Source organism: Aptenodytes patagonicus, chromosome 18 (genome assembly GCF_965638725.1).
Source record: "Aptenodytes patagonicus chromosome 18, bAptPat1.pri.cur, whole genome shotgun sequence".
Taxonomy (NCBI): domain Eukaryota; kingdom Metazoa; phylum Chordata; class Aves; order Sphenisciformes; family Spheniscidae; genus Aptenodytes; species Aptenodytes patagonicus.
The window spans coordinates 2,667,669-2,680,997 of NC_134966.1; the positions used below are offsets into that span (position 1 = coordinate 2,667,669).

At 47.0% G+C, this 13,329-nt stretch overlaps 1 protein-coding gene across 13 annotated transcripts in view; it reads left to right on the forward strand.

Moving 5' to 3' along the window:
• EHMT1 (euchromatic histone lysine methyltransferase 1) overlaps positions 1 to 13,329 on the forward strand; it is a 124,942-nt gene that overhangs the window by 75,327 nt on the left and 36,286 nt on the right. For all 13 annotated transcript variants that reach the window (XM_076355804.1, XM_076355795.1, XM_076355800.1 and 10 more), the window contains 5 exons: positions 7,308 to 7,485; positions 8,903 to 9,039; positions 9,958 to 10,146; positions 10,837 to 10,917; positions 13,016 to 13,136. In XM_076355804.1, coding sequence (XP_076211919.1) covers positions 7,308 to 7,485; positions 8,903 to 9,039; positions 9,958 to 10,146; positions 10,837 to 10,917; positions 13,016 to 13,136 — 706 coding nt within the window. The remainder of the gene's footprint in view (positions 1 to 7,307; positions 7,486 to 8,902; positions 9,040 to 9,957; positions 10,147 to 10,836; positions 10,918 to 13,015; positions 13,137 to 13,329) is intronic.

Sequence of the window (13,329 nt, forward strand, 5' to 3'; positions counted from 1 at the left end):
GAACCCAAAAGTTTCCAGGGCCAGGCAACAGACTGAAAGGCAAGTGTGTGTGTGCGTGCGTGTGTGTGTGTCCTGCGCTTGGAGAAGGCCCCTCCTGCTCAGAAACTCCAGTTTCTGAGCGTAACATCACTAAGATGTGTCTGGAAGGGATAAAGGATGATAAAGGTAGTGAAAGCATTGTGAGAGGAGGAGCAGATGGCTGAATTGGGAATCCCAAGTTATGTTTCCATTCACTACTTGGTGACCACGAGGCTGTAGTTTGAGGTGTGTGTCGCTGGTGGTATTTTTTTATGCTGTGCAGAGGACCGGGTCAGGGGAACTGAACCGTCAGAAGAAATAGTGCAAAAATGTGTGAAATTAGTATCTCAGCCTGATTCACAGTGTGAGCCCAAGATGTAGGGTACCAGTTTAACTGGGGGAGACAAAGCCTGGGCAGGAAGGAGGAGGTTGGAGCAGGAGATGCTTTGCTTACGTTGGTGTTTCTACCAATATTCATCAAACTATACCTTTAAGCAGCGTTGCCACTAAATATCTGATCCCAGGATCAGTAAGCTGCTTGGTTTCTGTGTGCACACAGGTGTTGCTGCTGCTGTAAAGTATTGTTTTCTGTGTCAGTGCCCAGCAGTACTGCGGCGGTGTGCTGACGTGGTCTGTGGGTTGCTCTGCAGGAGCTCCTGGCCTAAGAACGTCTTGTGTTCATCTCTCGGGGTCAGGCAGGTGGCAGTTGGTGGTTTGCAAGCGTCTGGGATTGCTCAGCAGGCTCAGACCCTCTAATAGGCAGAAAACTCAAAACAAAGGGCAGGTCCTAATGGGGATGGTGGTGGGGATATTGCCTCCTTGGGGGAAAAAAAAAAAATATAAAGACGTGTAGATGAGGTGCTTAGGGCCATGGTTTAGTGGGCATGGTGGTGTTGGGTCGATGGTTGGACTCGATGATCTTAGAGGTCTTTTCCAACCTTAATGATTCTATAAATGAAGAGTACAGGGCATAGTGGAATAAAGCTCTTCTGATTGCAAGTGCTGCTGTCAGCTTGTCTGAACCTAGAAGGTGCACCCATCGAGGACCCTCTCCAGGGGGGCACCCAGCTGTGCACGGGCAGACTGAAAGTGTGAAGTCCATGTGTGTGAGCTTGGCCACAAGTTAAATATCCCCTGTGGGAAATCTCCTTCAGGAGTGACGAGGCTATAGAGTACCATTGGACTAATGATATAGAGGGTTCAGTGCAGAGGGAGGTAGAAAGTGAATGCATATTGTGCAGTACTTTTAATTTCGTATTTAACTGGTTCTGCTTGTGCTGCTGACACGGCCGTGCCGGCTAAAGGTGGCTGCCCCAGCTGCCAACCACAGCCTGCAGAAATAACCGTCCCAGTCCCAGATCCCTAGCAGACCTATTTCTGTCAGGAGGATTGCTGTAGAAACTGGTTTGAGCTACCCTGTTTCGTTTTGACTGATGTGTGACACTTCTTTCCCTCGAGCTGCTTGATCTAGGAGGGGACAGGGACGAGGAGTGGGGTGTCCCCTGACCTGTCAGCGTTCACACCTCTGAACGACGCTGGTTCTGAAACCCATTAAATGCAGGTTTGTAGCTTGGTTTAGCACAGTCTGCCTGGCAGCCTAAACCCATATGATTTTATGCAGATACGTGACTGCACACAAATCAGTGCAATTGTAACTGAGTCACACCAGAATCGCTCTTCTAAATGGGCACGTGTTAATCTGCAGATAAAAAGGGCGTTAATAGGTGGATCAGCGTTGCAGCTTGTCTGATCTAGATGAAGACCAAAGCCCTGCAGGTTTCTTTTTGTTGCTCCAAGGTAAGGCTTAGGCAGGGGTCAGGATCCCCCGGCAGCTGTGGTGAAATTCAGTAGTGAAAACTATAATTTTGTAGCAGTGGAGGAAAGGGAGAGTAGCACCACTACAGCTCCTACAGGCACTGTCATCTGCTTGTGATAAATTTTTTATAGCAGACGGGTATTTCTTGCTTAAATATCGTTCACCAGTTGTTAGAGGCAGATACCCCTGGGAGCTGCTGCTTTGTGCTGTTCAAAGGCAGCGCCTTGGTACAAATCTCGTTACCCCTCCACATCCGACTGATGGATGGAGAGAAGAGGGTTGCTCTGTGACAGCTGCTGTGTTGCCTGGTGGCAGTGGCGGTTAGTTTAGTCCTCCTGGCTAGTTGGCTTTGGTTTCAAGCTCGTACTGTGCTAGAGATGAAAGTCCTTAAAAGAAGAGAAATAAAACAGCTCGTATGTCTAAGCTGGAGATGGTTTCAGGTGTCGAGAGCGAACGGCAGTCCTTCTGCGGCGCTCTTCAAAGCTTCCCTGCTCCGAAGCAGGACCTGCAGGACCTTTGCCAGCATCCTTGCACCAACACACGGATGGAGTTCTGAACTGGTTTCTCTTCGGTCGTTGCTAGCTTGCTTGCTTTGGTAACGGAAAGACCTCTTAATTGCTGGGCTGTGGGAAGAATGCCGTGTGTGGTCTGTCGAACCAACACGGGGTTTAATTAGTAAGGTTTGTTTGTTCTGTATATTTGCTTTTGGAATAAAAAAAAAAGGAGGCTATTCTGTCTTTTGCCATTTTTAGTAACTTCTCCCTGCTGCTGTAGGGGACTTCTGTGCCGATAATAGAAACATGGTCAGTCCCATTAAAATGTAGAAAGCACTTAAGTTTAATTTTTATAAACACATAAAATATTGTGTTCTTGTCCCAATCTAAGCAGTTTTCTTGACTATTTTTCTTACAATGGTGTTGGTCATAGTTGTGGTCCCATTTTTGCTGTTTCCAGACACAAGCAACTCTGGAAACGTTGGCCCGAGCCTTGGAATAGCTGTCTTCAGCTTCTTGACTATTCCCTGCAATGCCCCACGTGAAGTAGTGACTTTACAGCCTTTCACATAGGATGAGCTGATGCCACATGTGAAGCTGTGAGAAATGGAGACATTAGCAACGCAGGTTCTCTCTCTATCATTTTTGGTCCTCTTGGCCTCCAGTGGTCCACACACGTGGTGGTTAAGGACAACATGTGAACACAGGGAGCTCAAACTGCGCCCTGGAGTTGCCTTTGCGCGAAATTCTCCTCACTGAACTTCTCTAAATCTGTAGATGAAAACAGAACTGTGCTTTAACTGTGTTAAAAATCCAAGTGTAATTGGGGAAAAAAGAAAAAGACCGCGGCTGTTTTGGACAGGGATAACACACAGCAATGGAGTTTATTTAGGGTCAGAAATAGTGCTTCTCACCTCTAATTTTGCTGTTTGCAGTGGAGCCCATGTAGGTGTTAGATGAAAGCACCTCTGCTCTCTTGAATGTTTGTTGGTTTAAGTGAAAGAGGATGATCTTCATCCAGTTTCTGAGTGGAGGAGTCTGCTTAGTTAAAAATGCGGGCAACTCAAAGTGTGCCTACCCTCGTTAGTATTCTTAGCAGATCAGTCCGTGCCCAACAGATCACTGAAAGCCGTGCATTGCTTTCCCGGCATGGTCGCTTCTGCTCCAGTATTGCCGGTCTGGCATTTTTCACCTTTAGCAGAGGACTCTGGATCTTCAGGAGGTGAAGCAGGATCACGTCAGGATTTGTCACAGCAAAGCGGATGAGTAGGTGTTGATAGCGATCGGCTCCGTTGGGGTCTCTGAAGCACCTGCTATTTGCAACCCCCTTTGTTTGTGCTTTGCCAGCACGAGTGTCCTCTGCTGGGGGAAGGTAGGAGAGGCTGTAAGCCAAGAAGCAGGAGTTTGCTTGGATGGATGCTGGGCTGCAAGCAGTTTTAGAGATACTTGCTTGATGCTGTGCCTTGTGCTAGGAACGGGGAGGGCAGGGGGAACCCATCCATCATGAAAGTGGAAAAAAGTGGCACGTGACAGGAGCATTAATTGCAATCAGCCATGCCAGTGACCGCGTAGCCCACGGAGGTGGCTTAGAGCTGGATCCTACCAACCCCAGGCTGGGGCATGGGGTGGCAGGGCTGGAGGTAGCTGCTCTGCCTGCCCTGCCTGTTCTGCAGGAGAAACCTTTGTCTGAGGTTTTCCTTGGGACAGCCTTTTCCCTAGCAGGAAACTTGCTGGAGCTAAATGGATGTGGTGCATTTTGAGAAGTCCTCTGATGGTGCTGGGGGTTTGCAGGTGGATCTGTGAGCTTTGTGTTTAAATGGATCACTGTAATTTTTTGTTTCCATTTTGCTTTGATAGGAGTCTGTTGTGCCCCAGATAGCCTAGCACCCACTTGCTCCACTCCCAAATGCACAGTCCGTCTTTTGCCTTTGCTGCTTTTATTTGAGCCTGCCCACTCTCCTCTGCGGAGAGCTGTCAGGTGCTGGTTGTAACCTGGGCAGCGAAGGATGCTGAATATCTTTGCGAGGAAGGGCCCGGGTATGCTTGAACCAGCTCTTAGCCAGCGTGGTGGGATTTTAAGGAAGAAGAAATTTCCCAGCAGACTGGTGTACTAGATTAGCAAAGCCTCTTTTCTGGGAGTGTTTTAACTTGAAACAGGTAGAGCAGAGCATAAAAGCTCAGTGTAGGAGACCAGGATGGGCTGTACCTACAGGCTCGAGTTAAGGAACTGGCAGAATTCAGAGACATTAGAAATGGGAAAAGAATAAAGTTTCATCCACTAAACACTCTGCTTGCTGGAAGGGTAAAATTTAATAAGAACAGGAAAGATGTAACTGTTTTATCTAGCTAAGAATGGAGAATGATGGTGAGAAAACTGCGTGTGGACCGAGTATATGAGTGCTTTCAAATCTTTACTGATTCTTCCTATTACAATCCTTAGATTTAGGATTATTTATATACGTATGTGATAGCTAGATATATAAGTATGTTTTACTGCTGGCCTGGTCAGCTTCCTGTGCCATCAGGCTTCCTGAGAGATCTGGTCGCCTCTCTGTGGGAATTCGTGGCCTTTAGCATTGCTGCATATGCCTCCAAGTAATAATCCAGATCTCACAAGGCTTAATTTGATTTTAAAAACTGTTTTACCAGAATTGTCATGAAAAAGTCACATTTAGCAGTTGTCATGCAGCCCTATTGAAGATTTTGAATTTATTTCCATATTGTAATTACAGGGGGAGAGAAAAACCCCAAGCTAATAACATACTACTTTTTCATTTAAAATTTGATTATGTTCTTCCAAACAGCCTGGCATGGTCTGAATGTGAATTCTTGATGTTTGGGAGTAACAGCACGTTTTATCAGAGACCAGTTGCAAGAACCTGCACTTAAAGGACAAAAAATGCAGCCCTTATGTACACTTGTTGCAGGCAGCTCTGCGTCAGATCTGCCTCTCCCAAGCTCATTTTTCTAATTTTAAGTTAAAAACGGAAAGCAGTGGATGTTCCAGGGGACTTGGGAATTCTCAGAATAATCCTGTAGCCAAGAGTTACTGTTAACCTTTAGATCTATAAACTAGGGACTTCTAAGAGGTATAAATAGTATTGTTGAGACTATTATTGGCATACTGTGCCCAGCACTCCTGACGTACGTTTTTTTAAGGGGTAGAACAACTGGGAGCAGTCTCAGGAGTGATCCAATGTCCAGTAAATCATCTTATGGACGCTTAATTTGCTCATTCTATTAAACTTATTGAAGAGAAAGTTTTTTAAAGAAAAAAAAAAGTTGATCATAATCCATAAGCATCTACTTGGAGTGAGAATTTCTGATGATACGGGGCTTTTTAATTTAGTTGCAAAAGCATAATGCATTTAATTATTTGACAGTGAGGGCAATTAAGCATTGGAACAACGTATCAAAGGATATGGTAGATTTGTCGTCTTTGAAATCGTTAATCCAAGACTAGATGCCTTTTAAGAAAAGATGTGGCAATTCAGCCATAAGTTATGGGCTTGATGCAGGAATCATTGGCAATTTGATGGCCTCTTTATGCGGGTCATTTTTGATTATCATTACAGCTTTTCTGTCTGCAACCAAGTCCTCGCTTTCTGCCAGCAGCGTGCACATGGCAGAGCCATAATTAGGAGAATCAGCCGCTTCCCCATTTGTTCACAAGGTCACATTACTTGAAAGCAGCGTCTAAGAGTGCCTGTCTGAACCTGGACTTCAAAGAGTGTTTTTATTGCTCGCTGCTTTTTTCCCTTTTCTTTCTTTTGCCTGGATTCCTCTTTCTTTTTTGGTATTTCATCTGTTGCTTCAGAAGTCCCATAAGAAGTATTTTCCTGCAAGTGGAGCAGCACTAAAACATTGCCACCGCAGAGCTTGTAATCTGCTAGCTGTGCTCTTGGTTTTCTGGAGCATCTCTGCCAAACCTGCCTCCTGCTCGACAGTTGAGTGGACAGATGTGTGGAGAGGTGTGGATGCGGCTAGGCCATCTGTTCAATATGTAAGAGGGCAAATCCAGTGTAAGATGTCAAATCAGAGTGGCAGCATTTACCTGACTCTCTGCTATTGGAGTCATTGCTGCAAAAGGTGCGCTGCTGCGGGACATGGGGCTGTAGGAACCCCGCTTTCATGCCCAAAGGTGCTGGATGAGACTTTGCATTGAGTACAAGCTCAAATCAGAGCGGGTGCAAGCTGCCTTGGGGCCTGGGAGCCTGGCTCCAGTGACAGGGAGCGCAGGAGCAACTACAAAATTCTCTTGAGCCTGATCAGGTTTTCAGCAGGAGCTTGTAGCCTGCCCTGTGTTTGGTGTTGCAACAGCTAGGTCAGCAGTACCTGTGCTCGCTGGTTTAAGGTAAGCTCAGGCAGGTGTTTGCTGCGGCAGTGGCAGCACTGTAGATGAACCTACAATGTCAGGCAAATACCATCTGTGCTCGTGTTTTGTTGTGTGCTAGGCTAGAGGTGGGAGACCACAGCCTTTGCTAAGCCTTGATTGTGCCAAATGCTGTCCAAAAGGAAGGATCCCTTCCCGTTGCTGCCTGCTCTTCCGAAAACGTCTCTGCAAGACTTCTTGTGCGTGCTTGATGTGACAGCCACACTCGGGGCTTGTTTCAGGGAGCAGGTGCATGTGTTGCATTCATTCATCTTCTCCAGAGCCAAGCAAATGCCTGTGTAAATAGTGTCTGATCCTTTTCATTATCTGCAGTTGCCTTGGATCTGCCACTCTGCCTCTGCGAGGTAGCCTTTCACCTTCAAAGGCGACAGCCTTCAACAAGTGAAGGAGCAGCAGGCTGGTGCAGTCTTTAGGCAAAGTAACATTATGTGCTAGAGGAGGGGCTGTGTGCTTTTGCTTTGAATGTGTGGTTCTATCTTCAAATGAAAGTGATAATGTTTGAGAGAAAGGAATTAAATTTATTTTCTTGATTTTTTTATTTTTTTTTAAATGAAGAGGCTCAATTTAACTGCATTTTGTTTTCCAGCATGCAAGTAAAGACCCCAAAGATGGGAGAGACAGCAGAGATCAAAAAGAATCCAAGGAGGAAGGCAACAAAAACGTCCTGGAGTTTGGGAAGCCGTTGCCATTGCCCTCTCTCCCGGGCCTTCACCAGTCACTACCTCAGAACCAGAGCTATGTGGCCACCACGAAGTCGCAGACGGGTAAAGAGGACAGAGTTAAAATTCCTAACAGCACCCACCTCTCAGACATGTGTGTATGTGGTTGAGTGGGAGATGAGGCAGGTTAACAAGGACTGAAACCTCTGTTAGTACCTTTTTCCCCACTGAATCTCCTTCAGGGTTTCCTTTCCTGCTGGCATCAGTAGGGCTGCTGCCGTAGACCTTGTTTGACAGATGCCGTTTCATCCAGCCACTTCTCTGCAAGTGGCTGTTGCGCTGCAAGCATGATGCTTGTGTCCTCTGGACTCCCTTCTGGTCACCTCTGGATGTTGTACAGGGTACATCTTGCAGTCCCCTGTTGAAGTAGCCTCCCAAGTGAAGTCCACCAGTTTTTTGCTCTGCAGGGAGCACCTGCCATGCAGTCCTTCCTGCGCGTCCTTGTTTCATGGGGTGCAGGTCCGTCCCAGGCGGCGTGGGCAGGTAGGCATGCTCCGTCAGGCACCACCACACCGAGGATCACTCTTCTGCTAAAAGTTTTTGTTAGAGGAGACACTTTCATCCCGTCTTCCCATGTGATATTCTGAAGATGTTTCTATAAATTCTGAAGGACTTTGTATATCACCGCAACAACCGCTTACCATGAACTACAGCCTTATAAATAAAATTAATTGGGTTAACAGAATTTTTTTGAGAGGTCTCTTCATAGATTTTTGGTGAGATTTCATCATAGTGGGAGATGAAGAAATGCTTTCAAGGAACAGGCTGTACAGCTGCAAACGGTAATACTGGTGCCGAAGCTGGCTGTTCCCTGCTGTACGCTATTCTTAAAAGAGCCTGCACTAAGCATCCCTCTGATGTGTATTCACTAAAGACAGCATCAGGCAGCGAGGTGTGATGACTGATTTGATTAGAAGGCCAGGAGGGAGACTTAACAAATTAAGACCCGATCAAAGTAGTGAAAGGAATCAAACAAACTTCCATAGTAGGTGTGAAATAAGGTTAAATGGCAAACGGCTCTTTTATTTTAAGGTACCTTTTCCCTGTGTGTTCTTCAGTTACTGTGTGATCGCTTTCATTGTAAGCTGGTATTATTAGCCTTGCAATATCTATTTGAGCAAGTTGGATTCTATTCAGCCTCCTACGGCATCAGCAATACTGCCAAATGCAGGCTAATTTAAGGATTTGATATTGTGTATGGTGATGTAGGGGCCAGAAGGAGTGTGGAGAGGATGCTCAGAATTTGGGTGGGTTTGCAGCACTGGCAGAAAGCTCTTTGTGTGCTTGCATGTATGTGTGTGTCATCTTTTGTTTGACTTGTAAATAAATCAGTTGGAGTGGGAAGCCTTTTTCTCAGATCGTGCCCTCGAATGTGGTTTCCCCCAGTACAGCCTCTACTCTCTATCCCTTCTTCTTTTCATTCCTGAGCAAACTTTGGGGTTTCTTTGCTTCTCTTTTCCAGCTGTTGCAGTATCTCGGAAGAAGAAACGGAGAATGGGAACCTATAGCCTGGTTCCCAAGAAAAAGACCAAAGTGTTAAAACAGAGAACAATGATTGAGATGTTTAAGAGCATAACTCATTCCTCTGCGGGTGCCAAGGTGAGGGGAGCACTGAGCCCACTGGACGTGTTTGTTGTCACCATACACATCCCTTGTCCTGGCACACCGACCCCATGTATAGGTGCAGGAATGCGCTGGCCTGTTGCCGTCAGCATCTTCCATTCTGAGTCTACATCTTCCCTCTGGTGACAGCATCCTGCCCATAGCAGCCTTGCTGCTTTGAAAATGGCTCTTTGAGGGTGGCTGTTCAGATACCAACTCTTAAACAAATGTTTTCCAGTGAATGTTCCCCTTCTGTCCCGTGAGTCCTGTGGAACTGGAGAGATTTCAAGCATACCCCATGTTGTAACCTTTTTGTTTCAGAGTCCTCAAGGTAACTGTCTAGTGTTGCTGCTTGAGGCTGTACGGCAAAACAACTGGTTACTTAGAAAGCTTTAGACAGGGACTCACTCCTGATCAAATTCTGCTTTTGCTGCAACCCATGCCCTGAAGTTTTGGTCTTTGAAATCAAGGAAAACAGTGCTAGGCTTTCATGGAGTGGAGTGAAAATCCCTCTCTCTCTCTGATTTAACTTCCCTTTCCATTCCCTAGAAACCTTCTTGCACCCTTGGTATGCCACAGTGGAGCTGCCCTTCCACTTTTGAATTAGACTGCAGGGGTCGGTCTGAAGGCTCCTGCCCAGCAGCCCTCCTCCCCTTAATGCCATGAGTCTGGAATGACTCCTTGTGGCTCCTCGTTCCCCAGGTCAACAGGGTGAGGTGACACATGGCAGGCTCTCAGGCTGGCTTTGCTGGCAGCGTTGCAGAGGTCTGGAGGGACATACAGCCAGCTTTCCTCTGGCAGCTTTAAGGCTCCTAGCCTTAGAGGTGGTCCTAGAGGTGGTCTGGGATGGATTCAGCTGCTCTGTCCTATGAATTGATGTTGTCTTTGTGGCTTGTGTGCTTGGATGACTTTCAGAGTGAAAAGGACCTAGGTGATGCCAGCCCTCATGTGAACGGGGAAAGCATAGATGTAGACTCTGAAGAGGAAGACTCTGACGAGTTGGAAGAGGAGGATGATCACGGAGCAGATCAGGCAGCTGTATTTCCTGCAGATGATAACAGGACCTCTAAAGACAGCGCGTCCGATGCAGACAACACCAGAAAGGTATTCACATGCCCTGTGCAGAACTCGGAGTGGGATGGGACACTGCTTGTACCTGTGGGATAGGAGTGGCACGAGTTGAGGCAATTTCTAGGTTTTCTTAGCCTGCAAGATGGCAGAAAGCGCAGGAGTGGAAGTGAGGCTTTTTGATGACCATTTCCTGCTCCCCATTGCACCTGTGAGAGTCTCCCCACCTGCTCCCCAGTTTCAGCCTTGCTACGTAAGTCTGTGGTCCAGCACACATGCAGAACCCTCACCACATTTAGTTACGGGATTCACTGAACCAGCAAGAGATGTCTTCCTAATCTTGGTTGTAACAGGCTGGCAAAGCACTAAAATTGGTTTAGTTAATTTTTTCCCAAATCATGCATAGTGTAGACATGAGGCTGTTTCTGGATGATCACAGAAGTTAAGATTTGGTTAGAAAACTGTCGTCTTGGGTTGGAATTTTTCTTTCCCTGTACCATCCCTATGGATGTACCATGACGTGCATTAACGGCCTTGGCATTCTTGTCCTGGAGAGGAAATTGTGTTAGTGCACCCGCAGGCTGGGGCTGGGTGCTGGGCGCAGCAGGATGATGGGGGGGATGCTCTGCTGGGTGGGGGGCACAGCAGGATGATGGGGGGGATGCTCTGCTTTGAGAGGCCTGACCTGACTGACTCTTTCTGTTCTTGGGCAAATGGTGGCTGCAGATTGATGATGGCGAGTCTGAGGAGGAGCAGGAGTCTGGAGAGTCTGGGGAGGAGGAGGAAGATGGAGATGAGTCTGACTTGGTAAGCCTGGCTGCTAAATGTGTCTTTCAGCCTTTGTCCTGTTGATAATAATTTCCCCTTTGCACTGCTGCCAGAAAGAGAGCGAGCGAAGAGGTGTAGTTTCATGTCTCTTTGACAAAACTCACTCTTTGAAACCACCCACACACAGAGTATTGTTTTCCACAAAGTGCTTAACCCTGATCTGTGATACAATTAATTGCTTTCTGATGCTAATTAATGGGCTTTTGTTTGTTGTTTTCAACAAGGTGTTGACTGCTTTTAATCATTTGAATGTTAGTAGAAATATTTAAGGGTGCTTAAATTCTTCAGATGTAGACTTGGCAAGTGGTAGGAGCCAGCAATGTTTTCTTAACAACCTGAAGCTCAGCATGGCTTTTTAGAGCTCAGGTGGAGTTGTTCACAAATCCATTGGCCCAGCCCAGAGCCTAAATTCACATTGATCTGACATGCCACCTCACGGTACCAGATGAGCAGCTCTGATCCAGGGAGACATACAAATAGCACTCAGACAGACAGACGCTCTCCCTAGGAGGCTGTCTGTATAGTGTTAGGGCAAGACTTTCACCAGCTGCTAGTGATTTTTACTTTTTATTTTTAGATGGCTGGTGAAGAGAACTTGTATTTTTTTTTTTTTTTTTTAATTTAAACTGTTGTTCATTGATTGTCTCTGTCCCCCACCCTCCCCTTTACTTAAAAACTTTGCTCCCTTTCCACAGCATCTCAAGTTGAGGAGCCAGCATTTAAGGCACCCCAACTTTTCAGTCACCTTGAGAAAATTCTTGGCTTCATTTTCTTGATGTTTTGAGCTGAAGATAGAAGTGACTATATCAAGTGAATCTCTGAAGCTCTGTAGAGTCTTGTTCCTTGTGCTCTGACACTACAGGAGCCAGAGAGGACCAAGCAGCAGGGGCTGTGTAGCCTGCCCCTTTCTTTGGGTGGCTGAGGCCGGTCTGTAGCGTTAGCTCAAACCAAGGGTTGAGCTTGCAGTCCAAACTCCCAAGTCGTATCTCCACATCCTAGACGGTGGTTTTTGCTCTGCTCATATCTGGTGAGTCAGTCGGTTTCCCAGACATGGGCTGGCTTAAATACAAACCTCTCCCCACAAGCAGTGTGACGCAATTGGTGTAAGCCACGTGGCAGGGCACAACCGAGCCCGTGCTCAGGGACAGTTATCAGGGGCAACGTAGACATGCTGTAGAGCAGCCCGAGAGAGCCAGGGCTCAGTGCCACCTTTGCCCGGCTTCGCTCACTCTGATAACAGGGCATGGTGCAGCATTGTCTTCCTCTCAAGGTAGGCCATGAAGGTAGGGCCTGATCCAGCCACAGTTAATGCTAGCAGGAGGTTTTTCATAGGCTTTGGTGGGAGATGGATAAGCATCAGGAGCTGGCAGTTTCAGTTTGAACGTGAATTTTATGATCGGCGCGTTGAAGACTGCCTTACAGGGTTGGGGTGCCCGATTCCCCGTGCCGATGTTGACTTTGAAAACCCACCCCAGACAACTGTATTTTTTTCAGCCAAAACCCAAACCCTGTTTAGATTCATGTATGTGTCTGACTATTTGCTTCATGATTAGTCCGTGCTACCCTGTACCTTGCTCAGGGAAGGGGCTGGTCTGCTACTGTAGAGTTCAATTCCCCCGGGTCCATCCCAACCCTGTAAGGTGGCTCTTTAGGTGCAAGGCAGGTTTTTGTTGGCATTTTCTAGCAGGACTGTGGAGCAATGTGAATATTTTAGTTTGAAAAAAAAAACCTCAGCTTTTTCTGGGGAGAAGCTAAAAGTGTGCATGTGCCTGCATACTCGCATTGCTGCGCAGAGGTGCTCGGCTACTACTGCGATGAGTGTGGTGTAAGAGCCTACATGGAAGAGAAAGTGAAGCATGCACTATTGAAATGACAGGAAATACACCCACACGTGTGCTTGTGTTTCCTTTTCGGCGCTATAAAGACATCTTAGCACCACTTGATTTCAAACCCCCAGTCCTTAAGGCCTTTTCGCATAACTCAAGCTGAGAGAAGGCTCTTTCGCATGGGCGCAAAGGACTGCTGGGACGCTGATGCCAACATGCCTTACATGCACGTGGCCTCTCTGGTTATTCAGAGCTCCGAGTCCAGCATCAAGAAGAAGCTGCTGAAGAGGAAAGGAAAAACGGACAGTCCATGGCTGAAACCCACCCGCAAGAGGAGACGGAGGAATAAAAAGAAACAAGCCAGTGTGCTAGGTAACTAATTGTGTTTTGTTCCTTAACTACACAGAAATTAGCCTTCCAGGTGGAGGGGTAAGGACCTGAGGCCCATAAGGCAGTGGCTGTCTGCAGGGCTGGCTCTTCCTTTCAAGGATGGGCTGTATGATAAACCAGGGTGTGAACTTGCATCTCACTGGCAGTAACTGCTGGTGTGCACACTTCAACAGCA